Below are 26,112 nucleotides of genomic sequence, written 5' to 3'. Positions count from 1 at the left end.
GCTGCCACTTTATTAGGTACACCCCTGCTGTGCACAGAAATAGTTTTTCACACAACATTGCAAGTCACATGACCACAGTTGTGGATATAAATGCAGCAGAACAACCTTCGTAGTATCAGTTAAGCGCACAAACCGCAGCAAGAATGGGGAAAGGAGTGATCTAACGGACTTCGAACGTGGCATGGTTGTAGGTGCAAGACGTGCTGAACAAAGCATCTCTGAAACGGCAGTTCTCCTGAACTTTTCAAGCACCACAATTTCAAGGGTGTATCGAGAATGGTGCAAAGAACACAAAACATTCTCTCAATGGCACTCCTGTGGAAGAAACTCGCTTGTTGATTAGAGAGGTCAGAGAAGGATGGCTACAATTGTGCAGGCAAACAGACGGGCCATAATGTCGCACATCACGTCAGAATACAACCTACCTTGGTGCGCAGAACAAAATATCGCAACTGACCACTAGTCGCACTTTGTCGCGAATGGGCTACAACAGCCGACGGCCACATCGCGGAACTTTGTTATCAATGAAGAACAAGAGAGCACGCCTCCTGTGGGCACACAGCAATACCAGCACTGGACTATCGAGGATTGGAAAACAGTTGCTTTATCTGACGAGTCGAAGTTCCTGGTGCATCATGTTAATGGATGTCTTAGAATTTGGCGAAAACAACATGAATCCATGGACTCGTCACATCTGACGACTAATGTGCAAGGTGGTGGGGGGATCAGTATTATGGTGCATGGAATGATTTCTTGCCATACTTTGAATCGTTCATGTTGACAGTTTATCCTCAGTCAGATGGTTACTTTCACCATGTGTACATGGTACTCCATTCCTACACAACGTTTTCAGCTTCTTGTTCAATCCATGCCTACACGAATTCAGACTGTTTTGAAGGCTAAAGGAGGCTCAACTCGCTATTAGGTAGGTGTACCTAATAAAGTGGCAACACAGTGTAGTTCACTACAGCTCCAGTATAGAGGTAATATTTATCGGAGGAGATGTGTATTGCTGCCATCTACTTGAGTATACTGTAACTACGTACTGGTTCACTTCAAAACTGAACAACATGTGGATAAATGAGATCTATTTTTATGAAAAGTGAACCAAGCCCGATTTTGGACTAGGTTCACTTCACGAACGAATCACTCATTCATAAAATTGAAAAGTTTCATTTAATATATAGCAAAAAAATAATAGTTACTTTATTAATTATTTTAGGACTAATTAAGCAGAGTTGCAATAAAATAAAGCAGAAGCCAAAGATTTTATTCAATAAACAATATTTTAGTAATAAAAATTTATTTATTTAATTATAAAAACAATGATATGAATTGCATTTAAATCTAATTACATTCAACATCTGATCGCTGAACATTTATTATTCTTTCAATATTTCAATGTTCTTTCAATATTTACATTTTTGTGAGGAATGCAAACAAAAAAACGCCCACATTTCCGAGAACTTCTCCTGAACTAGAAATAATACAAAAATGAATAAAGCTCGCTAAATGTGAACTGTGCCACAATTTTCATTTCCTCGAAGAGCACCTTTTTCAGTTGCTCCCTTTGTCTTACAACCAAGGCAGCAAAATTTTCATCGATGAATAATTTCAGCAATTTGATTATCTTATGAACAACTAAACCCCAATGCAATTTTCAGAACATTTATTTATTTTCTTATTGGATATGCCGAACATTACACACAACTTTGACGGACTCTTCACTAAATGCTAATTCCAAAAGATTTTCAAAAAAGTTCGGCGGGTTTTTCTGCAAATGCTTTCAATATTTGGAAAAAATGTAATACTCGATCAATTGCTCTGTATTAAGTGAAGCTTAACCAGCAAGGTTTTGAATATATCAGATTATTATTGCTGCTTTTTTTTATTCTTTGTTTCTCCATATGGGTGTCTTTTGCATCCCAGGACCGGTACTGTTACCTGGTGCATGAGGCAGTTGTTATGTCTGGTCAATACATTATTATTACTGAAGGAAGTCTTTGGCTATACTGCAAATGATCAGGATTTCGGTTTTCTGGAGTTCCTTGTAGGGGTTCTCTGGGAGGGCCATTGCTGCTGAGCTATGAAGCCTCTTGACACCATGTCGGTTGGTTACACGATGGTCGGAATTGCCCTTAGTTATTTCTGGAAGTTGCTGGTGGGGGTTGTGCACCGCGATGTCGTTCAGGTAGGTGGCCATTTCCTTCTTGTCGATGAGGGTTATGACTGATCCGTTGTGTGAAATCGGTGCCATAACAACGGATGAGACGATTAGTAGTACTTGTAATGCGGTACACTTTCTTTGATCAACTGGTATTATTATTATTATTATTTCTCCCTGATGGGGGATTCCACTCCGTGACGGATACTGCTACCAAGTACACAGGGTGGTTATAATGTCTGGTGTTACTGTTAGTCGAGCAACTCTCTGACTGTCATATAGGTGTTCAGGATTGCGACTTTCTGCAGTTCGTTGTAGGTTTTCTCTGGAAGATCTATTGCTGCTAGGCTGTTATGTAGAGTCTTTGGTACCATACCGGTGGTTGACACGATGATTGAGATGGTTGATTCTTTTTGCATATGCCACATGTCCTTGATTTCATGTCTCAGATTCGTGTACTTTCTAACTTTTTCCATACACTTTATCGAAAGTGTACGGTACACTTTATCCAAAGATTATTATTATTATTATCATTTCTCCTTTATTTGGGATTCCACCTCGCGACGGGTATTGCTACCAATACGGGGTGGTTAATGTTATGTCTGGTGTTACTGTTGGCTATTATTATTATTATTATTATTATAAAAACCTTTTATCTCCTTTATGGGTTTTTCTGCCCCTTGACGGGTACTGGTTCCAAGTGAATTGGGTAGCAGATTATGTCTGGTTACTATTATTATTATAATTATTAGTATTGCTATTGATCGAAGAACTTTCCCTCATTCCTACATGTGTTCAGGATCGCAGCTTTCTGGAAATCCATGTAACTGTTCTTTGGAAGGTCTGTTTGGCATTAGGGACAGTTTTAGGAAGACGCCCCTGTAATATATAAATTGAAAGTAAAACAGAAACAGGGAACCCCTTATCACTATTTAAGTCTCAATTTGGCTTGTTGACCCCAGACAAAGACCCTAGATGATGGTTAAGCGGAACTCCTTTTTGTACAACCTAACACGTTTCTTAATCTTGGTGGCAAGTATTGAATGTGTGATACGAGGATCATCAATAGTAAGTTTTCTGTTATTCATCTACACCCTCGTTCCCAGCCCATCCAGAGTAGATTATAAAGTGCATATTGGTTTGGAGGAAGATGATTCTCCTTTGTAAACTGTAGAAAATGCACTTTCTTAATAAAAAAAATTTAATTTTATTAGCGACACGAAATTTGTATTCCGAATTGCAAGTACAGAGGATTAATAATACATAAATATTTAATAATACAATAAATAGCAATTGTACGCCATTAGCCTCCTTTCAGCATCACTTCAACAGATTCTTGTTGTCCATTCCCGATTCAAGCAAGTATCCTGGACGAAGCGGTCCTCATTCTGAATGTCCATTTGAAAATCCGTCAATGAGCTGGTACCTAAAAGGGAGAAATCAATCGGTAATTAGTAAACCGGATCCATAGACAGGGATGCCCATACAGAAGGACACAAGCACAAACAGATTAGTGCACCGCGTACCTCCCCCTACTAACGGGCAAACGTCTACCACACTGCTGTCCCCCACCCAACCGTAAGGATCCAGTTCTTCCCTATTGAATAAGCCTACAATCCGTTCTGTTCTTATGAAATTATTAATGAAATAAACTTAGTCAATCTAAGTCCATAAGACACAATTGGCCCCCGATTTTTAATTCATTCTGGAGTCATCGATAAAATTCGTTATCAATTTGAAATTTCCATTGCAGATTCGTCATAAACTCAGTTATTGCAACACTAAAATAGTCTTCACTGTTCAGAATGTTCTGTCCATTCCTATAAATAATGGGAAACTTTTAACAATCCACTGATTGTGACCCTTTCTGATGACTTCATAATAATAACAGATTGTTGATTGAACAAGTCCATTAAACTACGTCCTGCATCAGAAAAATTGGCGTGTGTTTTAGCTGATTGGATTAGACATTCAATTGCACCAAAACAACTTCGGATCTTCAACTTTAAAGCATCGCTCCGTCTACGAGATATCTCTAGAGGGGTGTTGCTTCTTATCCAAGAGGAACTCCACCGTGGGAAGTGTCCAAACAAATCAAATATCCTCGGATGGAAGTTACCGCTGCTCTGATGTTGGTTTGTTTGGAAACAGCAAAGACTGCAACGTAATATTACATCCATCCGAGGATATTTACTCAACTGGGAGATGATTTTATTATTGTTGTTGTTGTAGGAATTTAGAAGCATCAGCGTCAAAGGACATATTGCTCAATATGTACTGTCTGTAAATTACGTGTGGTAGATTTTCTGTTTCCTGGAAAAACACGAGCTTCTGGGAGAGAGGACCATGCTACCCTCGCCTGAGGGTAGCGTTTTAAAGCCTGTTTAAAAATGTCACTTAGGAGACCTTAAGAGTTCAGAGAAACAGTTAGTTAGTGGTAGCGGAACGGGGTAATAGACATGCGCGTTATCTGATGAATTCGGTCAAAGTTATGCTTGCGCACATCTCAAGACTTGTTTTTTGCCGAACTGCTGATATTGGTAAGATGTTCTGCGGGTAGTGATGTTTCTAAAGAGCAGGAAGCTAATTCTGGGGGAAAACAATGTCGAATATCTTTGAGGGGGTTGTCAGATTAGTCAACTATAGATGAATTCTTAGTCTTTGACGGTGTCTACAGTGATGTATCAGAAGTGTTTTCAATAAAATGAATGCGAATTCCTAGTTAAGACAACTACTGCTGATATAAGATGGCTAACGGAAACGTGTCGTTGCCTGGAAATTGAGGAATGAATTTCAGTATGATATTTATAATGCATTTAGGAAGGATAGGGAAGAGAGAAGAGGGTGGTGGGGTCAAGCTTGTCATCAAAAGCTTTCGAAGATTTAGAAGTTACGCATCCAGCATAGGATCTATGTTGGATCCCATGCTGGATGCGTAACGATGAAGTTTGTGTCTAGGCTTTTGTGTGCGGGGTCGTCTTATCCGTTATTATGGCACGATCCTAATAGTCTGTGAGTAATGGTCTCTAGTATGGCCTGAAGCTCGTGCTTGTAATATGGTACGCTTTCTTTGATCTGCTAGTATTGTTGTAATAGCTTCTGATGTATTATCCTGGCCATCTGGTCGTGTTTGTGATTTTACTCCGTCTGAGTGATCACTCTGCATCCCGTTGTGATGTGCGGGGTTTATTTTCATAAATAACATCCACGAAGAGATAGAAAGGATGATTTCAAAATTTTCAGATGACGTAAAGATTGGTAGAGTCGTGAATGATCAGTGCCAAGCAGTATGGCACTGATCATTCACATCCTTTAGGATAACTTGAACAAAATTCAAAGATGGTGAGAGAATTGGCAGCTGTTTTAATGCTGCTAAATGCAAGATCTTACACTAGGGTAATAGCAACCCACAAATTATACACTTGGTGGGATTGAATTGAAAACAATGGAGGAATAAAGGGATCGGGGCGTTACAATACGGTCAGATATAAAATTTTCTGAACAGTGTAAACAGACATCTAGGAAAGCCTGTAGACTCCTATCGATGATTTATCGAACGTTATCTTGTAGAGACAGGGAGCTCATAATCCCACTGTATAAGGCATTTGTAAGACCATTTGGAATACTGTATTCAAGTACGGAGACATCGTCTGAAGAAAGACATTGAGCTTCTTGAAAGAGTCCAAAGACGGCATCTCGAATGGTGAGATCTGCAGAAGGACGAGCGTATTAGGGTAAACTCCGATTATGTGGGCTACAGAGCTTCACATCCAGACACCTTGGAGGCGACCACTAATCTCTGAGGCTTTGAGAGGGATTAATAAAATGAATGAAGGGGTAATTTTCACTGGTATAAAGAATTTCAGAACTAGAATATATTCAAACAGGGATTGAGGTTTAGATTAGATTGTAGGAAGTTTTCTTTTAGCCACCTAATCGTTGGTTGCTGGAACAAGTTGCTCTCGCAGTAGTTGAGGCTGACAGTTTGAATAAATTGAAAGTTCAACTAGATAGTTATCGATATGAAAAGGGAAGCATATAATTCGTATTTTCTTATCTACTTGGCTTGAATTACATATTGTGTCCTCGTCGACAGATTCTGAACGAAATTTTTGACAACAGGAAAGTGGCATTTTGGTTCATTTCTCCTTCTGTTTGGCTGCTGATTGAGGGTATGTTATCTGGTCCAAAACTGGCCTTCCATTCATGAAAATAGAGTTCAATAGGATTAATGTTGTGACTGTGGGCAGACCAGTGAAGCTGTTGCAGGCCCAGTTTTTGAAAACAAGTCGCTACAAATAAGTAATAACGATAGCTAAGCTGTATAATCATAGATAAATCTGAAATTCGTGCTATTGGTTATGTACGTAGAACCAACTCGATTATTTAAATCTTCACTGTGTGACTCGACTAAGACATCCTATTCTGCCATCGCCACCATGTTTCTTAACGTAACGTGAGCTGTCTCTTGCAAGCCGAGGTAACTTTGGATATACTCAAGACATAACGGCAAGTTCCATACACAGTTAATGTCTGAGTACCACCCTTCATACTGTGTCCTCCATTCATGAGCATTTCGGACTCATTATAAAAGGATTGTAAATTGAAATCAAGAAAAGAATTCCGTGGCAGAACATGTAAAAATAGCATGCACACGCTCGTTCCTTCTTGCTAAATCACAATCCACTTTGTCAGCAAACGTCGCAATGATGGTAGATTTTTACTCAGGTTCGAACGCTGCTAGTTGGTCGCGAGCCATCGAATGTCTGTAAATTGTTTTTACGTTTCGTTATAACAAGTGAAGTTTGTAGTAATCCAAAAATTAGCGATAAGTTTAAAGTGTCATTATAAATAAACGTTGTTAAACGAATATCGTTAAATGAGTTATACCCATTTATTTGTTTTGTTGCATAGATGAATGAAAAATCAGTTTTTTTGTGAGGAAATAAAAACAAAACTTCTCGAAGAAAAACGTCATGCAATCCCCACCAGCCAATTCTGTCAAAATATATGAAAATATCTCCTATAGGTGGAATATATCTCAACTTCGACCGGAAACTGAAACCATGCATATTCCAAAAGGTTTTAGAAAGCTCCCATGTTACAATGCTAATCAGAAGAGGTGTACTGAGTACAAAGGCACAAACCGAATCACCATTTCTTAAACTTTCGTACTTTTTCGTTTACGTACAAGAAAATGAAATGAGTAATACTGATTTTATTCGTGGTAACTTGCTGAGGCACAGCTACCATGGTCATAGAATTATCAAAGCTCAAGTCCCATGAAGACGAAAGCTCGCTTGAAACTGTCGATGTTTTTTATAAATGATATTTTTACGAGCAAGGCTTTGGCATTTCGCGTTACTGAACGTAGAGAGAGAGAGTTACTAAAAAATGCTATAAAGACTGCTTAATAAAACTGTGATATTCTTCTTTTTTTATTTATTTATTCTTTTCTTGCGAATGTCTTCATATATCGATCGAAGAATGGTCTTTCTTCTCTAGCTCAACTATAGGCACCTTCAATCCGATGTTGAAAACTTTCTAATCTCTTCCGGAAGGGGAAATATAATTAAGTGAGGAAAAGAAAGAGTCTGCAGTTAAATGATCTAAAGCAGGCACATGTATATGGGCAAGGTACATAATGAGAAAAGTGATAAATATCGAACACTTGGTTTAAGCAAAAATTTTCGTTAGATCTGTTTATAAATGTCCAACTGTTTTTTTTGATAAGCCTAATGAATATCCCTTCGTTTTCAATTTCCTGTGGTAATGAGGACTGAAAGGAAGTAATTCAAGGCCAGTGTGGACTAATTCAGGAAGGATACTTGTATAAAAAGTTATTGGTAAGCTCTTGCGCAATTATTCGTTTCGAAACCTGCAAGAGTAAAAGATGTTTAGGCTTACCATATTCCTTGCATGTGCAGCGTTATGTTATGGATTTGCTTTTCCAATAGCGCAGGAAGTACCTCCGGCACCTCCATCAGCTACGTCTAAACCTCCCTCTGAAAATGATGTTATGTCTATCATGTGCAGTAAGTATTTCTTGGCCTTTAGACTTTTCATTTCAGTGTACATTCAATTATATTCATTATATCATATTCTTCTTAATAATGGTTGTTAGTTGTTCGGAATAAATCATTTTCAATTACTGAATCCTAATTGCAAGTGATTTATTTATACTTTATTACTCCAAGATGCGACTATGCGACTGTTATTAGAGATTCATACCAGTATCAACTTCGCCCTTGTTAACGAGTCAAAAACTCGCTATCTGATTAAAGAAATTGTAGATTTTTCCTTTACAGCGTGTAAAATTTACCCCTTGCAGAATTTTGACCATAAAATCTATTTATAATCCAATATCATCTATAAATGCTAGCTTTAAATATAATGTAGAGTCGTTTAGATGTTTTACGTTTCATATTAGGGCCGTTTGATTGCTTCAAAAATAGTTTATATAAAATAAGAAACTGGAGAGTGGAAACGCATTCGAAATATCCTCTACCTGATTGCATCTAAAAAGTAAATGCGGCACACAAACAAAAGAGCAAAGTCATCGTACTCGAAGGAAAACTCTACCGGAAAATTGTACCTCCAGTGTGCAGCAAATAACACCTGAATTCAACCAAGCCCAGAACTGCCCTATTTCAACCCATACCATGCACAAGATATTTAAGAAATTGGGTATTGGTAGTCGCGTACCTATTCGGAAGCCATTTTTTGTTTCAGAGATAAACAAAACAAATAGGCTTGCAGTTGCCGAGAACATCATGATTAGACTGGAAAAATGGAAGAAAGTTATGTAGTTAGACGAATCCCAATGCACTTGTTTTGCGCTGATGACAGAGACAGGAAGTGTAATGAGAACCTAGTGAAGCAATGGACCCTGCTTTCCTTCTTAAAACAACCCAAAAATCTGGAGTTTGTATGATGCTATGGGGGATGTTTCGTCGACTCGGATCGGGTTCGTTGATACCATTGGAAGGTCGAATGTCACCAAGAGCCTAATTGAATTTTGTATCAGATATATTGCACCCTGCAATGTTTTACTTTAATCCTGAAGGTAGCCACTTTATGGATGACAATGCAACAGCATTTTGTGCCTGAATCGTGGAAGAATGATTCGGATAACATTGCACGGATTTCTACCATCTTTCCTTGCCCCAATGTTCATCTGATTTCGGTCCTATTGAGAATGTGTATAATATGCTGGAGAGAGCTATTAGGCAATGAAGTCATCGTCCTTCAACTTTGCTTATTCCGAATGCTTTAATTCCAGCTTATTCCGAATGCTTTAATTCCAGCTTATTCCGAAAGCTTTGATTGTATCGATTAATCAGCATACAGGCCTGACGCCAGGAATTGGCGGGATTCGAACGCATATCTCTTCCGTGAACGGGATTTGAACGCTGATCTTTCCCTAAACGATTCGAATGCGATATGCCTTTTTCACAACTGAGTTAGTTAGCCTATCTCAGACGAGGATAGCATGTTTTTTTTTTCTCCATGAACTGGGCTTTTCGTCCAGTAAACAGCAAATCGACCTAATTCGACATCATAATGTGTCGAATTAGGTGCTGCCACTTTATTGGGTACACCTAAGTAGTAGCGTGTTGAAGAGTTCTTTTCAATGTGGTTAATTATAAATTCAAATCTGTTCTTATATTTCAGGAGATGAAGGAACCCGAAATACAATTGCCGGATGCATTAAGTTAGCCACTGGTGATGTAAGTATATAATATTGTACTGTACTCTTTTGAAAATAAAATTAAATGAAATAAATAAACAATGCGGTTAAAATTTATACAATTGATATCGTCCTCAAATATGTCACTTGATGATCCAAAGTAGAAATTACTTCTCCTTACACAATGAACAGTAAAATACACTAAGGATCTTCCATTTAGGTTATTCCACGGCCTTAGAATCCTTATGCATACAAATTACTGTACGAATTTTGTTCAATATATTACTGTGTACAGAATTACACTCAATTGAAGTTATACAGTATGTGAACAACCTGAATGATAATGAAATTTCTTTTTATAGTTAGCTGGTGCTCTTTCTGAATGCTTTTTGGAACACTACCCAGACAGTGAAAACCCGGAGTTGACTTATGTCAATTATTCTTGTGAAAAGAATGCAAAAGAGGTATGTACTACATTGAACATATTTAGCATTCTATTATAGCAGTATAGTATTGCTATCTATGTTAATAACTTTTAAAAATACATTAAAATGTCGTTAAGAATAAAGACACATTTTATACAAATGAAGAAAATACGTTTACGTTGGTGATGCCTTGAGCAGTCCATATATTTCTCGATTTCTCTCTGTAATTAAGACATCCATTGTTCATTGTCTCCTATGTTAAATTTTAAGCAATTCAATTAGGAGTCTTTATTGTACTAGCAGAGGGTTGTGGATACAGAATTCTCCCAATACTTCAGATTACAAAGTTTAGCCTAACAAAAGTGACCCATCTGGAGGATGCAATGCGTCAATGTCACAATATATTCAAATATAATCCTGCACATACTATGCTACCAGATTTGAAGGGTGGTCCCTTTAATTGTTTAAAATTTTTGTGACTACGAAGTACGCAAATATTTTACATACAATCAGTGAAATAGAAGTCGACCTTGAGTACGTCTAGAGAGATGTCCATAAAACCTTACTGAATCTCCTGTTAAGTTAAATGATTCCTCTCTCTCTCTCTCTCTGATACACACAAATCCATTCCATTTCATATTGCACAGATGTTATGTTTCTGCTCCACGCCCTGTTTTCTACTAATATTTACATGATATGCACCTTTTTTCTGAGTTTGTATCTATAATTCCATCACCTTCTCCCAGCCAGCTTATTCCGAATGCTTTAATTGCATCGATTAATCAGCATACAGGCCTGATTTAACTCCAAGTGCAGCGAATTAATTTTCGTTTTTGATTTATTCAATTCCAGTGTTTTGTTTTCTAAAATCTTTGTCAGCTGAAAATTATAATCTGCTGAAATTTAGCTCCTGCGATAACAAGTATCTTGTTGAACTCTCAACTCGTCCATTATAGAAAATTACCATCGGTTTCACCAACTTTTTGATTATAACAATAACAATGGAATCACTAAATTCATTAACTCGTTGTTCTGTCCTTTTTATGCTCTTGTTCCAGTCTGTTCAGGCTATTGCAGTGATGATTAAAACCAATTTTTAGATAGCTTCTTTAAATCGTTATTTTGCATTCTTAGCAGAAGAACATACAACACCCAATGATATTATAATGGCATTTATATTGCGTTGTTATTTTCAACTGGTAATTAACTACGTGGTATTTTTATATATATTTTAGGTCGATCAATGCATAGACGATAAACATGACTCGGTAAGTATCTATCTTCTGAAGAATTTTTGTTTCTATCTTTAATAAAAATTGTTTCTTTAATTTGAAGTCGATAATTCACTTGAAATGCAAAATGTAACTATGCCTCATTGCAATACGAGATCTTCTAATAAGATGGTATGCTTTCTCGTAAATAATTGAGTCCGAGGAAATGATGATACCGTTTAACTTAAGCTGCCCTACTACCTCTTTGACGTACGACACATTTATTACTCTACTTTTATGGGAATCGGTATTTCAGACAACACTTTTGACACTATCTCATAAATTAAGTTTTTACTGTGTTATGACTGTGGAACCGACGGAAAGGGAAACTTTCCTGTCTATAAAAATGGATGAAACCTTTCAAATGTTTCTTCAACCATATCGGCATATTTCTGTTGCAGTGGTAAGCTGTTCAGCCAATTCGAATGGTGATAATGTCTTCCTGCTGGAAGACAGCATCACCTGGAGTCGATGTGTTCAGAGAGTGCACTTGTGGAGTCCGTGTACAGTTGTGGTTCTTCCAGGGACTCCTCTCAACACGTATTGACATCCCTGATAACGTTATTTTTTACTGCTGTATATAAAATTTTGTTAATAGCCACCTAAAAGAAATTGCAAAAAGGAGACTTCAAATTTTAAAGTTCCTTTTACAGCACCAACCCTGTTTTAAACTTGTCTTACCGAACAAAAAGTTTCAATTTCTGACTCTTTTTCTCTTAAAACCGAAGAGAATTGAAAAAATGTTTATGCATAGCTATATTGGCCCTTGTTTATAAGCGAAGACATTTTTTAAACCTTAAAGATCACCTTAAACACAAAACTTTAAAAAAATATATTACATAAATGTAATATTTCCGTAATATCTTTCTTCTTCTTACCTACTCCTTTCTGTATAATATCTTTTTCCCAATAGCTATTGCAACTGAGTTCCCATTCCTTCTTCGGGTTCGGTCTACTTGAAACTTATAACAAGATAGCCGAAAATAGAGTACAGTACATTTAGTACTCACCATAATAGGTAAACCCAACAAATAGCAAGTCTCCCTTTATCTGATATTGGATTCGTCATGCTGTGGAAGCACTTAGGAATACTCGTCCACGTCGTATTAACTGTATTCCACCTTTATTGTAATTTGGTTGGTTGCGGATCTCCAGTCCAAAGAGCTCCTAATAAAATCTACTGATCTATCATTCTAATATTCATAAAGGTCAATCAGTGTAGTAGCGCACAAGTATCACAGTTTAGAGTTGGGTTGCGTTGTTTATATTAAGTGACTGGCCACTTCGCATAGATGGTTGCAGTAACTGCAACCAATTGGTTACCATCCATGGTAATTTGATTGGTTTTTATGAGTCTTTATGGATTTTTAAGGGTCGTTTTCACAACGTAGCTAAGTTAGTCGGTCGCAGATGAGAGTAGTATGGTGGTCTTCTTTCCAGGAAATTCTGGTTTTTCGTCCAGAAAACAGGAATCAACCACAGAACACTCGCAATTTAAGGTGCAATATGGCTTAAGCTGCTGATGCGCTTAAAACCCTAAAAACAACTAACCAACCAATCAACCAACCCATTCTGGTCCCCCATCAACGTTAAACAGTCAGAACAGAATTTAGTCAGACTACGCCACGGTGTTTTATCAATCCTCCATTGTTGGTGTGCCCTCTATAATCATGACTTCTTTTTTGCTGACAGAAGTGTGAAACCGATCCGGTCATCAGCTGCGATACCCCATCTGAGACAACGACGAGTACATTCTGAAATGCCTCTTTGGTTACCACTGCTGTACTGGGTTATTATTTGAGTGACTGCAGCCGTTCTGCTATCTTGAATAAGTTTTGTTAGCTTCCATCAGCCTCTTGCATGAACGAGAATGGTGATCCCACACAGGATCGCCATTAGCTGGATGATATTTGGTTAATGGTCCAATCTCGATACACCCGAAACACAGCATTACATGAAAACCTCAACAGTCTGTAGTTTCCGCGATAATCATACATATTTAGCGCTATCTAGCATCTCACTTTCAAAGTCACTTAAATCTTTTATCTTGCCCATTCTCGCATTGCATTGCAGGGGACCTACACATCTACCCATCTGCTTTATATCGCATGGTATGCACACGGAATGCTGCTCCTGTAGGGGTGCGCTATTTCCTGAAAGGGGTAGGCGAACTCAATTGACTCGATATATTACATCCACTGATAAATGCGGCTTGGACATTACAGTGTCTGTTGCTATACACATGTATATAGATATTAGAAAGTTTGTATAACTGTTTAATTAAGGTTTATGTAGTTTTAATCGCATTAAATTATATTAAAGTAATTAAAATCTGCTTAATGACCTTCGAACCCACGTTTGAAGATCATTAAGCAGATTTTAGTTTTCTAAAGATTACAAATGAAAAAATCTGCTTGGATTATTTCCTATCTTTGTCTAATTTCCATTGTTAATTGGATTTCGGAATACGAATTGGTAAGATCTTTTCGATATATTCAGTTAGACATTTCCCCCCCCCACTTCAAAACAAATTCTTCTTATTCAGGTAGATATTTTTCAGTATCTGTCAAAGTAGAATACAATTCTGAGATGATATTTTTGCATCACTTTCAGGATGAGAACAGTGAAGAGCTAGAGCCTGTTTTGGTAAGTCATTTATTTTTATATAAATTTAGTATTTAAAGAGCCATTCGATTTAATATTTAATTTCGGAATATTTTTGTTTCTGTTAAATTTATTCAATGAAAATTAAAGTTGTATAATAAAAGAAAATCATAATATTTCCCTTTTAATTTTATATAATATTTAAATTTAAATATTAACTCTTAAATTTAAAGTATGATGTACATAATTTTATTTAAATTTAAAATATGATTGATATGTACGCTAAGAAGCAATATACGTTTAATTTTTTTTTTTTATTTTAAGGACTGTATGAAGGATTTCTATATTGAGCAGATGGGAGGGCTCGCCAACCTTTAAAATTTAAAACTCCGAAGAAAACAAAACTGAAGCCAAGAAGTATCCCACGCTTTCTTATATAAATGCTTATCCAGCCACCTTTCAACTGACAGTACGAGTGTGTATTTTCTTCGAAATATAACTAATAAAAAAACAGAAAATAAAAAAATAGTTGAAATCGTTTTTGAAAAATAAAAAGTCTAATACTTTCAATTAAAAATTATTTTTACTTTCATTGATGCGTGCTCTTAATAGAAGAAGAAGAAGAAGAAGAAGAAGAATTCTTTATTTAGAGCCAGAGCAAATAAACAAACCTCGGAATTAATGACTAACTGTTAAAAGAGCGAGCATTTTTTTTAATTACTGTTTCCATCCAAGTGATTTAAAGACCTAAAACCAGACATTGCACAAAACCAGAATAAAAAATCCGTCTGCCCAGCTTGCCGCAACGGGAAAGAACCAATCATTCCATGCTATGTATGTAAATCAACTTATTGCACCCATCAAGCAGCTTCATTACCATTGTTTTTTAAAGGATCTGTCACTAGAGGCCACCTCCTATCTGATATGGGACCAGTAACACCCGAAACTTGCTGTCACAGCAGTGTTTCGCCTTTTAAATAAACATCATATGTTGTGTTATTAATGACAGATAACTTTAGGCGATGTAATTTGTTTAAAAATAGTGCAATATTAAGGCAACTCGTGATAAATTCATTTTGATGTGATCATTAAAATCATTCCATATATTAAGCAGTTTAAATTCTTAAATCCACAGAAACACTAGAAGAGGTGGCGAACTTGCTTTGTTGTTTACCACTAACCATTAAACTTTCTGAATGATAAAATGCTGGATAAAAAAGCTTTTATTATAAATCTGCTTTTCAGAAAACTCGTTGCTTCTAAAAAAAAAGTGTGTGAACAACAGTGATAGACGGCCACGGTTTGATAAACAACAAAGAGAAATGTAAATTATTCTTCGCTGTTGAAAAACCAAAAACTAATCATACTATAAAAAAATATGGCATTAAATATTCCTTGTATATATATCGTTACTGACATTATAAACAGTTCTCAAATTTTCAACAGATTTCTCTGGAAAATTCAAGGGATATTTTAAATTTTAGAACGGAACCATTGGTTCCAGTCAACGGATGACACCACTTTTATTAACAGTCTCCTTAGGGAGACCAAACCTGTACTGAAGAAATAAACCTTTAGAGCTTTATTTATCCAGCCGAGTGGTCAGGAGCGGGAGTGCAGTAGCACACGCTCTTTGAGTAGACCGGGGTTCAAGCCTCTGACTGCTAAATACGGTCGATCTGCCAACCCGCACTGGACAAGCGTGGCAGATTATGGTCCATTTCCCCTCAACATGGATTGTTGAGGAGGCTTCCATCCTGCAGTGGGTTGATAATGGCTGCAGTTTACTTTTTATCTACTATTTTTGGTCATAGTGCACAGTAGCGCCTGGTAGTAATTTCAACTAGTAAACGATCCTTCTAAAATAAACATTTTTTTTCATTTATTTTATTTTTTATTTATTTATTTTTTAGTATTACACAAAACATTTTAAAATTCAGCCCCAATTCTTTCATATCATATGTATTATTTATCTTGTATAACATTTATCCAGGTGTAATATTTATCTTGTATTATATCTGCACAAGCGAATATCGAGGGTCGATTTGCATGTCGTGTCTTCTACAAAAACCAGGAATGACTAACTCTAAGAAACCCCTAATTCACCACTAGAGATCAGCTAAGCTAACGAAGTATTGGAGCCAAACAAAACTTATATTACCAATTATCCAATTGGATAATTACCTGTATCCAATTAAAGGGCAGTAGGCTTTCTACCAGTGTAGAATCTCCAAGAAAAGCAAAACCTCCCGTTATTATTTTATTTCACTTTCCTTGTTTATCATCAAATAAAAAGTGCATAGACATTTTTTAAAGTTCATGCAGCCATAGCTTTAAAAAAAATACATAGAACTACCCCTGGTAGTTAACTGGTATTTTTTGAAACATCCTGTACATGAAAAGCTCATATATTGGGCAGGATTCAGCAGTAAAGAATGAAAAGCTCATTGTCTCATACTGTTTGTGCTCATGGATTCTCCTAAAGAGAAGGAGAAAGAATTAACAATGAGATAAAAACTCGTTTATGTGGTAAGTGTTTAGTTTATTTGTACTATCTTTATTGTTTAACTTTAGTGGATCCTTCTAAAATATTCAATTGGTCATTGAATTAATGGTATGGAAATTTATTCGAATTATAACAGATTAACCTACTGTTGCTTTTAAAAGTTATGTTTAGAAAACATTAAACTCGATTGTTGGAATCTGCAGCAGTTGAAGAATTTCCTGATTTACAAAATGATTTCTTCAACGAAGATTTAAGTTCTACGATGGAATTTGAGAAATCAGCATCTTCAAGCACCTACTTCATTTCCACATCTTGAGGATCTTTGAGTCCCCACTGGGTTCCAATAATATCCTCTAAGCATTCCTGCGGGTAAAGAAACCATTTATTATTCTTCACAATTATGAAAATTGGAAGTAATTTGATAATGAATATTTTTCCTCATTTAATGAGGACATTATCAAATTCCAGAAATGCTGCGCTGTTTGGCCCCTTTGAATAATATAAAGCTAATATAATAAATATATTTATGCACTTACATAAAATTCAGTCTGTGCGTATATCTGTTCGGAATTTTCATTCTGTAAAGAAAATATAATAGCATTAAATTTTACAAACAAATTTTTAATTATTTTTCATTCTGTCACTTTCGTTATCAAGGTCATTTTCCCATTTTAATGTTATTATCTTGATCTATATAAGGGATTGAATAATGACGATTAAATAACCGCCAAGAGAATTAAACTGAAAAACATTTTACAGTTTTTTTTTCCTTTTAAAATAAAAATGTTATTATTCTTTTAGAAAGTAAATTTTCATTTTTCACAGACATACGAGTAAGTACCCATTGTGTGCTTATTACCCTATACCCTAATTCTTACCAAAGTATCTTACCTCAAGTATAATTTACATAACAACTGCCCTCATGTGTAGCACAGTTGGTAGGATCGCTGTCCTCTCCACACCGGGTGGAAAAGTCCTGAATTCGAATCCCGTAGATGATTGGAGGAATTTTTATGGATGTGTTTTTCACAACGTGGCTGAGTTAGTTGGTCTTAGCGAGGGTAGCATGGTTTTTTCTCCCGAAAACTCGGGTTTTCCGTCCATAAAACAGAAGTCGCAAATTTTCAGACAATATAAACGCAGCGATATGGCCTTGGTCTGCTCCTAAAACCCTACTACAACAACAACAACAACAACGTAACACATCATTGGAAATAATGGAGTTAACGTCACTTTTCAAAATTAAATCCACTCTTTCAAATTGAAAAAATCTTTCTGGTCACTGCCATTGATGAACTAGGTGTTACCCAAATTCGTTTTTGAGTTGATCCGTTGTTCCAGCCCACTAAACCTTTGATCCTATGGACATGCCGGAGTATAAACACATTTTTTTAATTATTATATAAAAAATTGGTGATCGGCGTTTATCATCGAATCGCTCTTTTGTGACGAATGAACATAGGAACTTATCGAGTAGCGACACCTAATACAGTCAAACGTGTAGTTCCTTAAAAACAGGAATTATCCTAAGAAAGATTATGTTAATGCCATGTTTCCAGACCAGCACTAGACTGATAAAATCTGTAATTTAAGGTCTTGCTGCATCCACCACACGGTCTGATCTTCATTTATGAATAATCCTTTTGACCTAAGTATTTTTATATCACGTAAAAAAATAAACCTTTTGGACCGCAAGTTCATGGACGATGGAGAAGTAATACGCCTCGATCAAGAAGTAAATGATAAAATAGTTGTACATATACAGATTTACATTAAGAAGAAAATCAGCGTAATTAAACATAAATTTTAACGAGACGATTTCCTCTTGGGAACTAACTTTAAAATTAATTACATTCATACTCCATGATCTTGATTGTGATCAAGGAACCAGTAGAAGTTCGCTATGTATTTCAATAAATTAGTTCCATCGCATAAAACTTCTGTAATTAATTTAAAATCGGTTCTTAATAAATTTAAAGTCTTATCAATTTAATACTCTCACAAGATACTCTTGTTTAACTGCGACATCATACATTATACATTCTAAACCGAAAAAAGAAAAAGCTTCATTTAGATACTTACGTCTTTGACTTTCTCATCGGCGCAATCCAACACCTATGAATCAAACATTAACAGCGATTAAAAATCATGCGATAAAAATCATAAAACTCATTCAGAAGGAAATTACTTTTTTTCTGAATATTTCACGAAATTACACATGTCAAAAACAACTTGCAAAAATAAAATAATGTGGTATCTATTAGTATCACTAATTTAGTAGCTCCTCCATAGGATGGTTTAACTAGAGTGGATCACTTTGGTTCGCTTGTGGGTGTGTGGCAAACTGTGACCAGCCCACAGATGAAATTTGGGAACAGTTACAGTCTGCAGAGGTTGCACACCAATTTGGGTCTGTGAACATCGGTGGGGTTCCGCGGGAATATGCAATCTCACTAGTCACATTAATCCCGAGAGGTTTAATCTGGGGAGTCCTCCGATAAAACTAGGATTCAAAAGGGTTCGTGGCTGAAAAATCTTCCGTGACACTGGTCTCCAGCCATTGTCGATTCCAAATTTCATATGAAGGGTATACACAGTTTGTCACAGCAGACCAATGTGATGCCCTGTAATTATAAACACCCCATATACGAGTAGATGGTCAAATAAATTACGCATTGATGTCAAAGGAACATACCGCAAGGCAATTGAATATTTTTAAATATTAAATTTAAGGAAAACCTTAAATTTAATATTTAAAAGTTATTTCAAAAATCAAATATTATTTTTTATATTCAGAACAACAGTACTAAGACATTGATGATGCAGATACCTACCAACATGGCATTTGTAGGAGAAACGCAGAAATAATTCACGAAACCATTGAAGATATCTTCGGAAATGGAATAACGCTCTACGATACACTCGCTAATTGCACTTTTGTACTGAAAGAAAAAGGAAGGTATGAGGTATTAGTTTATAAGCAGAATTATAATCCCTGCTTGTAAATATGTACAGTATTAAAATTATAAGAAATTGCTTCTAACTTACACGATGGAGTAAAAGTTGTGAAAAAGTTATACAACGTCGAATTATCGCTATAAATATTTAACTTTCTTTGATTTAATTTAATTGATGCTAAGGTTGATATTATATAGATAAATCAATGAAATAAATAAACGTATTATTTATTTACGTTTGGAAATAGTATTAAAATAATTAATAGAATAAAAATTGCATAATACTTACAGATGGGGTATAAAGGTTCATGCACTGAGCAACTCGTTGCATATTTTCTTCACTACCTGAAAGGAAAATCAGAAAAACTCATATTTTTTGTCGAATACTTTATACTCGTTGGTGTTTGTTTAATAAATCTGAGAATATTTCGTTGTTGATCGATATAATATGAAATACTTTACTCCTTGAAATTTTTTGATTGGTATCCTTCTCCACAAAACCATATTAATCTATAATCTTCCTCAACCCAAAAAGTAAAAGAATGATTGTAACGACCCATGTGAAATTGAAAATAATCTGTGAAGTCTACCTTGTTTGCAATGTTCGTTTTTGCTTCCTCATTGAACTCTCTCATTTATTTAGCTGCTGAAAGTAGTCAAAAATCAGAATAAACTGAATTTTAAATGCACACATGAATCAGAGAGGTTGTGCCAGGCATATGACCGCTAGTATAACATTACAGTCCCTTCCGAATACAGACATCATATGACATATAGACGGAAGTATCAGTTAAAAGCAAGATATAAGAAGCGTCCACCCTCGATGGCTAGCAGATGCAACAGAGGGGAACAAGAAAAGGACCGACAATTCACAACAGATGTAATAGTAGGTTATCACAGAGGAGTGCCCTCAGGGTTAACACAATCAGTACAATCGCTATCCTCCCCACACCGAGTTGAATAGACCTGAGTTCGAATTCCGTCAATGATGCGTGGAATTTGTATGGGCCTTTTTTCAAAATGTGGCATCTGCTAGTCGGTTTCAGGCGAGGGTAATATGATTTTTTCTCCAGGAAACTTGGGTTTTTCGTTCAGCAAACAGCAAGTCCACCACAGAACACATGCAATTTACAGACAGATTATATACGGCGCAATATTGCCTAAGTTGCTGATGCGCCTAAAAAAACCCTATAACGACAACAACATATGGGTATATCAATGTACCAGACTATAAAAATACTGGGATACAGAAAAGCAATTACTAGAAACATCACATGCCCATTAGAACACAGAACCACCAAGTAGACCATCATTCATCCCAAGCTAGGTAGCATACCATTAATTAACCTCCCTCTCAAGAGCATATCTACAACTGAAACGGAAAGACAGAAATTTGTAAAGGTACCCTTAATAAGCAGACTCAAGAGACAACTGACAAACTTGAGATAAGTGTAGGGCTAACAACCATCAGAAAAAACAGCTCATAGGCTGGATTAACCATGCTGATTCAGTTATTCGAAAACGTAAGGTGATTCCCAGCAAGGCACGTCACCGCCTATCCTACCGCAGAGAATGGAAGCATTAGATATTACAATAATGATGGAGTGTAACGTGGAATGATGAATCCAGGAATCATCACACGAACGCATATTGATGTGGAGTATGTCCTTAGAACAGTTTTGCCCCAAATTGTATTGAACCAAAAATGATGTTCAGTTCCATGGTGATAGTGTGATGGTATGGACCAGTTTTAAGCATTCTGGACTTATTCTGCTGATGGCCATTGATGAACCCTTGAATTCAGTTGTGTTGTGATATTCTGCACAATTTTGCCACACCTGTATTGCCGCAATCCTTTAGAGAGGGGCCGTATTTGTATCTTCATAACAACGATTCCTGTGCCACAGTATGGTCAGTACAACCTTGATTTGAGGAAAATAATGTGGTGAATGTTCCATTTCCACCTCAAATCTGAATCCTATTAAAAACTTTAAGTTGTTTTTGGATAACAATTGAAAGCCGTCCTATATGTAATTCAAGCAGAATATCACTTACAAGAAGAGTGGAAAATGATTGCAATTTCACACATAAAAAACTTTAGAAAGTGTTCACTGTAGGAATGGTAACGTAATTGAGAGCCCATGGAGTAGTCTTGTTTGAAGTTAAAAATTTATTTATTTTAAACTAATAATTTCTCATTAATTTCCAAATACACGCTGGAGGACAGTATAATTATTTGCATGTAATTCAAAAATTTTTAATTGCACTGCCAAAAAATACAAGTCTCATTCCAACTCAGATAAAGAAGGACAAGCCTATAACCTACCGGTTATGCAGAAGTAAATTTAAAAAATTCATGAAGTCGCATCTTAGATAACCTGCTCCTATTAAAGAGCAACTGGAACACATGAACTGTCCAGCTAATCTTCGCCTGTAATAAAAATATACGTGCTCAGAAATAGGTACTTTTCTGTTGAAAAAAAAAATTTGTTCACATTGAGATAGGATGTTAAAACCAGATCTAAGGCACACTTTCCTTATTGATCACCCCCATCGCTATGATAAATAATTAAAATGTAATTGGTCAGAAACACCACATCTTAGTTTCCAACAGCTTTTTTTATTGTTAAGAGACTTTGTATCAAAGTTGGTGTCAACATTGGTATCAAAGTTGGTGACCTCACTGAAAACCTCAGTCACAAAGCAAGTAATGTTCATTTATCAGAGTAAATTAACAAATAAAACTACTTACTGCATATAATTTTTCCTGGGTCATCACGGTCTTTCTCGAGAATTTTTCCATCTACTGCATACGACAACACCGACAACAGGCAAACGAAGACGAACACCGCAACCATCGTGTCACTCAATAAATGCAGTAAAATAAAAATCAAACTGCATTTCCATCACCTAAAACAACAATTTGTTTTCTTAAACAGCCCATGTGATTTATGACGTGGAAAATTGAGTGAGTCCGGCCAACTGCTTCATCGCAACTTCCTATTGGCCAACGCTATTACAAGCAATTTACGCAATGACATTTAGATGTCCCACTAGCCAAGCTATTGTTCTTCAAAGGTATAATTTCCAGTGATCATATTAATATTCTGCTGTAATTTTTTCTCTCAAATTATCTGAGTTCTGTTTCTCTTTCACTAAGCGACATCATTAATGGCTTATTTGCACTTGAATTCGTACAAAAGGTAAAATAACACCATATTGGCAGAAATGTCTAGGTACAGTGGCTAATTCATCTACTGCTGAGAAAATTCCAAGGTTATATGGACAAACAATTTGATCAGATAGACCACTGTTCTCTTACTGCTGATGTGCAGATACTGGAAACATGCGCAGAAAGAAAATACAAATCCATAGAAATGAAAACGTGTTTTCGAAATACGTTCAGTGATGAGGAACACATTTGGGTCTTCTAGGAAGTGAAATAGAGATAATTATCTCCCATTATATTCATTGGTATAAATTGAATCCTACAAAAATGTTGTTATGACTACCATACACGCGTATTAAAGCAGATAATTCTGTTTCAGTCGTAGCCATTTATTTTTGTATCAGAATAAAAGATCAGGAAAATATCCGGTACTCAGATATTGGAGTTTCCTTGAAAATATTCAAGGTCCTAATAATTAGCAAGTTCTGTCCTTCTGTAAGTTGCAGTTGCCATAGGCAGATTTTTATCACCACCTTTCATAGCGAGGGTAAAAAGATTACCTTTATCTGTCGCAGGTTTCCAATTTCGTGTCCAATTCAAAGCACTGCTGAAGATAAAATGAATATGCTCGTGACATTCTTTAAATAAAGGCTTGAGTTGTAAGTGTAATTAGCTAAGTGGAATTTCTAAGCAGTTTGTAATCTCTGGATTAAGTGCATCTGTATTGTAAGTACTGTACATAGCACTGCAAGGAAAAGGAAAAGCAAGGCAGCAAAGGCCATGAGGCTTCGTGGTGTGTATCAATTATGTGTATTCCAATCTTTGCCTCTTTCCTTGAATGTCATATTGAAATAACTTGAGAAAGATAACCCACTTCAAAACAACCCAACAAAATTAATAACTCTTGTCTGAATAACCCAAAAAAATTAGAGGAACACACAAGAAAGAGCGGCATGCTCTTTCTTGTGTGTTCACAAGGGTTATAATAAGCACCCTTCAATGCCATGTGAAAAAGGATGTTCGAATCCTCTCGAGTGAAGCTTCATGGAATTTTTAACACCGTGGATGAATTATTTTCTCTTCAGCATGGTGGCATGGTTTATTCTCGGGAATTCCTCTTTATAATTCGTCCAGTGTATCTGTGAGGGAATCAAGACCCTTTTTCTTGGGAAGGGGGTATCACTTACAATCTTCCATCACTCAGTAACATTCGTCAGAGTAGATTTGGAAGTGAGCGAATGCATGCCAAACGCCAAAGCAACTAAGACTATGACAGTATACTGTGTCTGTAAATTGCGTGTATATTTTAGTCAATTTGCCTGTTCTTGGTGCAAACCCCGAGTTTTTGGGGGCAGAGGGTGGGAAGAACATGCATTTATGGCCTGGAACCAAATAATCAGCCTCGCTGTGAGAAAAAAACGCTTAAAAAATCCTCTTATTATTGGCGGCACTCGAACCCTGGCTTTTCCACCCGATGTGAGGAGGAAGGTGATTATATCCCCTGTGTTACCGGTGATAGTGAATTTTCGGAGATTCAGACGAGTCACAGTTGCTCACAGAAAAGTTACAGATGTAGAATCCAACGATCATCATGCTGAAAAAACCGGTCTGGCTTGCAATGTACTTCTGTTGGTGCGCAGGCAGATCGATGAGTTATACAGTACTAATATAGCAAACCTGGTACGCATGCGCAAAGGCTTCTGGCACGGTGTACAATATTCGTGGAGAGTTATATGAATACTGTTGATCAAATAGCTTATTGTTTAAATCTGACTCTCTCACTAAAATATTCTAAGGTTAGTTTCAAAAGATAAAACGAGAAAACTTTTCAGTGGCATGAAATTAATCCATGTCTCTGGCCACCTACCAGACTCAACACTGATCTCAGTGAGACTTGAAATCCTTCTCTAATTACCAAGCCTGCTGTTCTGCTCCTCACAAACCACACATCACTGTATCCAACTTATAGTGAATTAATATGTTTCAGATGCTAGAATGTGATGTTGAACTGATCTACTCGTTTATTAACAGACTTTTTGGAAACTGTGATTTCAACACTCCTCGACTAATATGCTAGCATTTGCTAGTATTAATATTACTTCTATTTTATATTATTTTACTCCTAATAGCCCTTAAAACAAATTGGATTCGTCGTGACATGGACTTAACAGGGGCGGAAAGCGAATGTAAGGCTATATTGATCCAATTGCTTCCCACAGTTATTTAAAATTGGTTGGTTGCGTACCTCTACTTCGAAGAATCGTTCCACCTCATCCTATAGGTGCTCAATTGGATTGAGGTGTGGTGATCGGAGAAGCCATCTCAATCGACTGAATTCGCTCTCATCATCATGCTGAAAAAATCGGTTCGAAAAAACCGAGAAATACTTCCAGGTACACACCTAGAAGTATTTCTCCACTGTTCTTGTCTTATGACATGGAGTATTATCTTTCTGTTCAAAGAATCTATTTACAGATAGATTCAGGGCAGCAGTGAAGGGATATTCCTCGTCGGAAACGATTTCCAGATAACCTGTGACATCCAAATATTGCTTTACTGGTATCAAGGTTCTCGGTGTTCCCCACAGAAAGCTCGTTACAACGCCATCACAAGCTTGCATTGTTGACAACGCGTAGATTGGGTCCATGGGCGCATGTTGTTTTTACCATATTCTGGTCTTCCCATTACCGTGTTACAGCAGTAACCTGGATTCGTCAGGGCAGGCAACGTTTTTCCAATCCACCAGTGTTTAATGTTGGTTTTGCATTCGTTTTCCTCCTATCTGTCCTTTGCTCCATAGTCGGATTACTCGCTCTCAAACGAGGGTTGTAAGGTTTTTTTTCCCAGGAAAGCTCGGGTTTTTGCCAAACACGAAAACCGACCACAGGATGCATGAAATGTAGAAACGCGGTACCCTGACTAATCACGATTTAAGAATAAAAATAAACTGGTGTAAACGTTAAAAATTAATCATGAAAAAACTGTAGTTTTAGTCTTTAGAGTCAATCTGATTTCCTTAATATTTAATTCATTTTTCACATATTTAATTTAATCGCATTTAGTTAGAATGCATTACAATCCAAGGAGTATATTGTACTTAGAATGTATTGTACTTGACCATACTTTATACCTCACATTTTTAAAACAAAGTGTTCGTTCAAGTGGACATTTTGAATGAAGCAAAGCATTCTTGCTAAACAAAATAAAAATATATCTATCTCTTAAAGAAATAATTTTCTGCTGACTCACTGAATATTTCTTCGTTGTAATTCTTAAATTGGAGAAATCTAGAATAAAAGAAACCACAAAGAAATAAAACACAAAAA

General features: G+C 36.4%; 2 protein-coding genes across 2 annotated transcripts; one reads left to right on the top strand and one right to left on the bottom strand.

The window, feature by feature from the left end:
• The first annotated feature begins 8,015 nt into the window (after positions 1–8,015).
• On the top strand, positions 8,016–14,670 carry LOC150083415 (uncharacterized). The gene is made up of 6 exons (XM_090377258.1): positions 8,016–8,199; positions 9,839–9,894; positions 10,217–10,318; positions 11,515–11,547; positions 14,164–14,196; positions 14,479–14,670. Exons 1-6 carry the CDS (start codon positions 8,058–8,060, stop codon positions 14,530–14,532), a joined length of 420 nt encoding a protein of 139 aa, XP_090233384.1. The 5' UTR covers positions 8,016–8,057; the 3' UTR covers positions 14,533–14,670.
• Positions 14,671–16,715: 2,045 nt separating this feature from the next.
• LOC150083414 (uncharacterized) lies at positions 16,716–22,591 on the bottom strand. The gene is made up of 6 exons (XM_090377257.1): positions 22,370–22,591; positions 19,907–19,962; positions 19,495–19,602; positions 18,743–18,775; positions 17,197–17,238; positions 16,716–17,023 (listed from the first exon to the last, which is right to left on the bottom strand). Exons 1-6 carry the CDS (start codon positions 22,473–22,475, stop codon positions 16,955–16,957), a joined length of 414 nt encoding a protein of 137 aa, XP_090233383.1. The 5' UTR covers positions 22,476–22,591; the 3' UTR covers positions 16,716–16,954.
• Positions 22,592–26,112: the final 3,521 nt, after the last annotated feature.

Source organism: Mastigoproctus giganteus, chromosome 7 (genome assembly GCF_048544385.1).
Source record: "Mastigoproctus giganteus isolate SK-2022 chromosome 7, ASM4854438v1, whole genome shotgun sequence".
Lineage (NCBI taxonomy): Eukaryota > Metazoa > Arthropoda > Arachnida > Uropygi > Thelyphonidae > Mastigoproctus > Mastigoproctus giganteus.
The sequence above is the reverse complement of the archived record's forward strand: the minus strand, read 5'-3'. Positions and strand labels throughout refer to the sequence as shown.

What these genes read in the sequence shown, in the direction of transcription:
- LOC150083415 (XM_090377258.1), top strand. Translation starts at nt 8,058, where the DNA reads ATGTTTAGGCTTACCATATTCCTTGCATGTGCAGCGTTATGTTATGGA. An exon ending in TTAAGTTAGCCACTGGTGAT is followed by an intron (nt 9,895 to 10,216) that starts GTAAGTATATAA and finishes TTCTTTTTATAG; the next exon opens with TTAGCTGGTGCTCTTTCTGA. An exon ending in GTGAAAAGAATGCAAAAGAG is followed by an intron (nt 10,319 to 11,514) that starts GTATGTACTACA and finishes TATATATTTTAG; the next exon opens with GTCGATCAATGCATAGACGA.
- LOC150083414 (XM_090377257.1), bottom strand. Translation starts at nt 22,475, where the DNA reads ATGGTTGCGGTGTTCGTCTTCGTTTGCCTGTTGTCGGTGTTGTCGTAT. An exon ending in CCCAGGAAAAATTATATGCA is followed by an intron (nt 19,963 to 22,369) that starts GTAAGTAGTTTT and finishes TTTTCCTTTCAG; the next exon opens with GTAGTGAAGAAAATATGCAA. An exon ending in ACGCACAGACTGAATTTTAT is followed by an intron (nt 17,024 to 17,196) that starts GTAAGTGCATAA and finishes CTTTACCCGCAG; the next exon opens with GAATGCTTAGAGGATATTAT.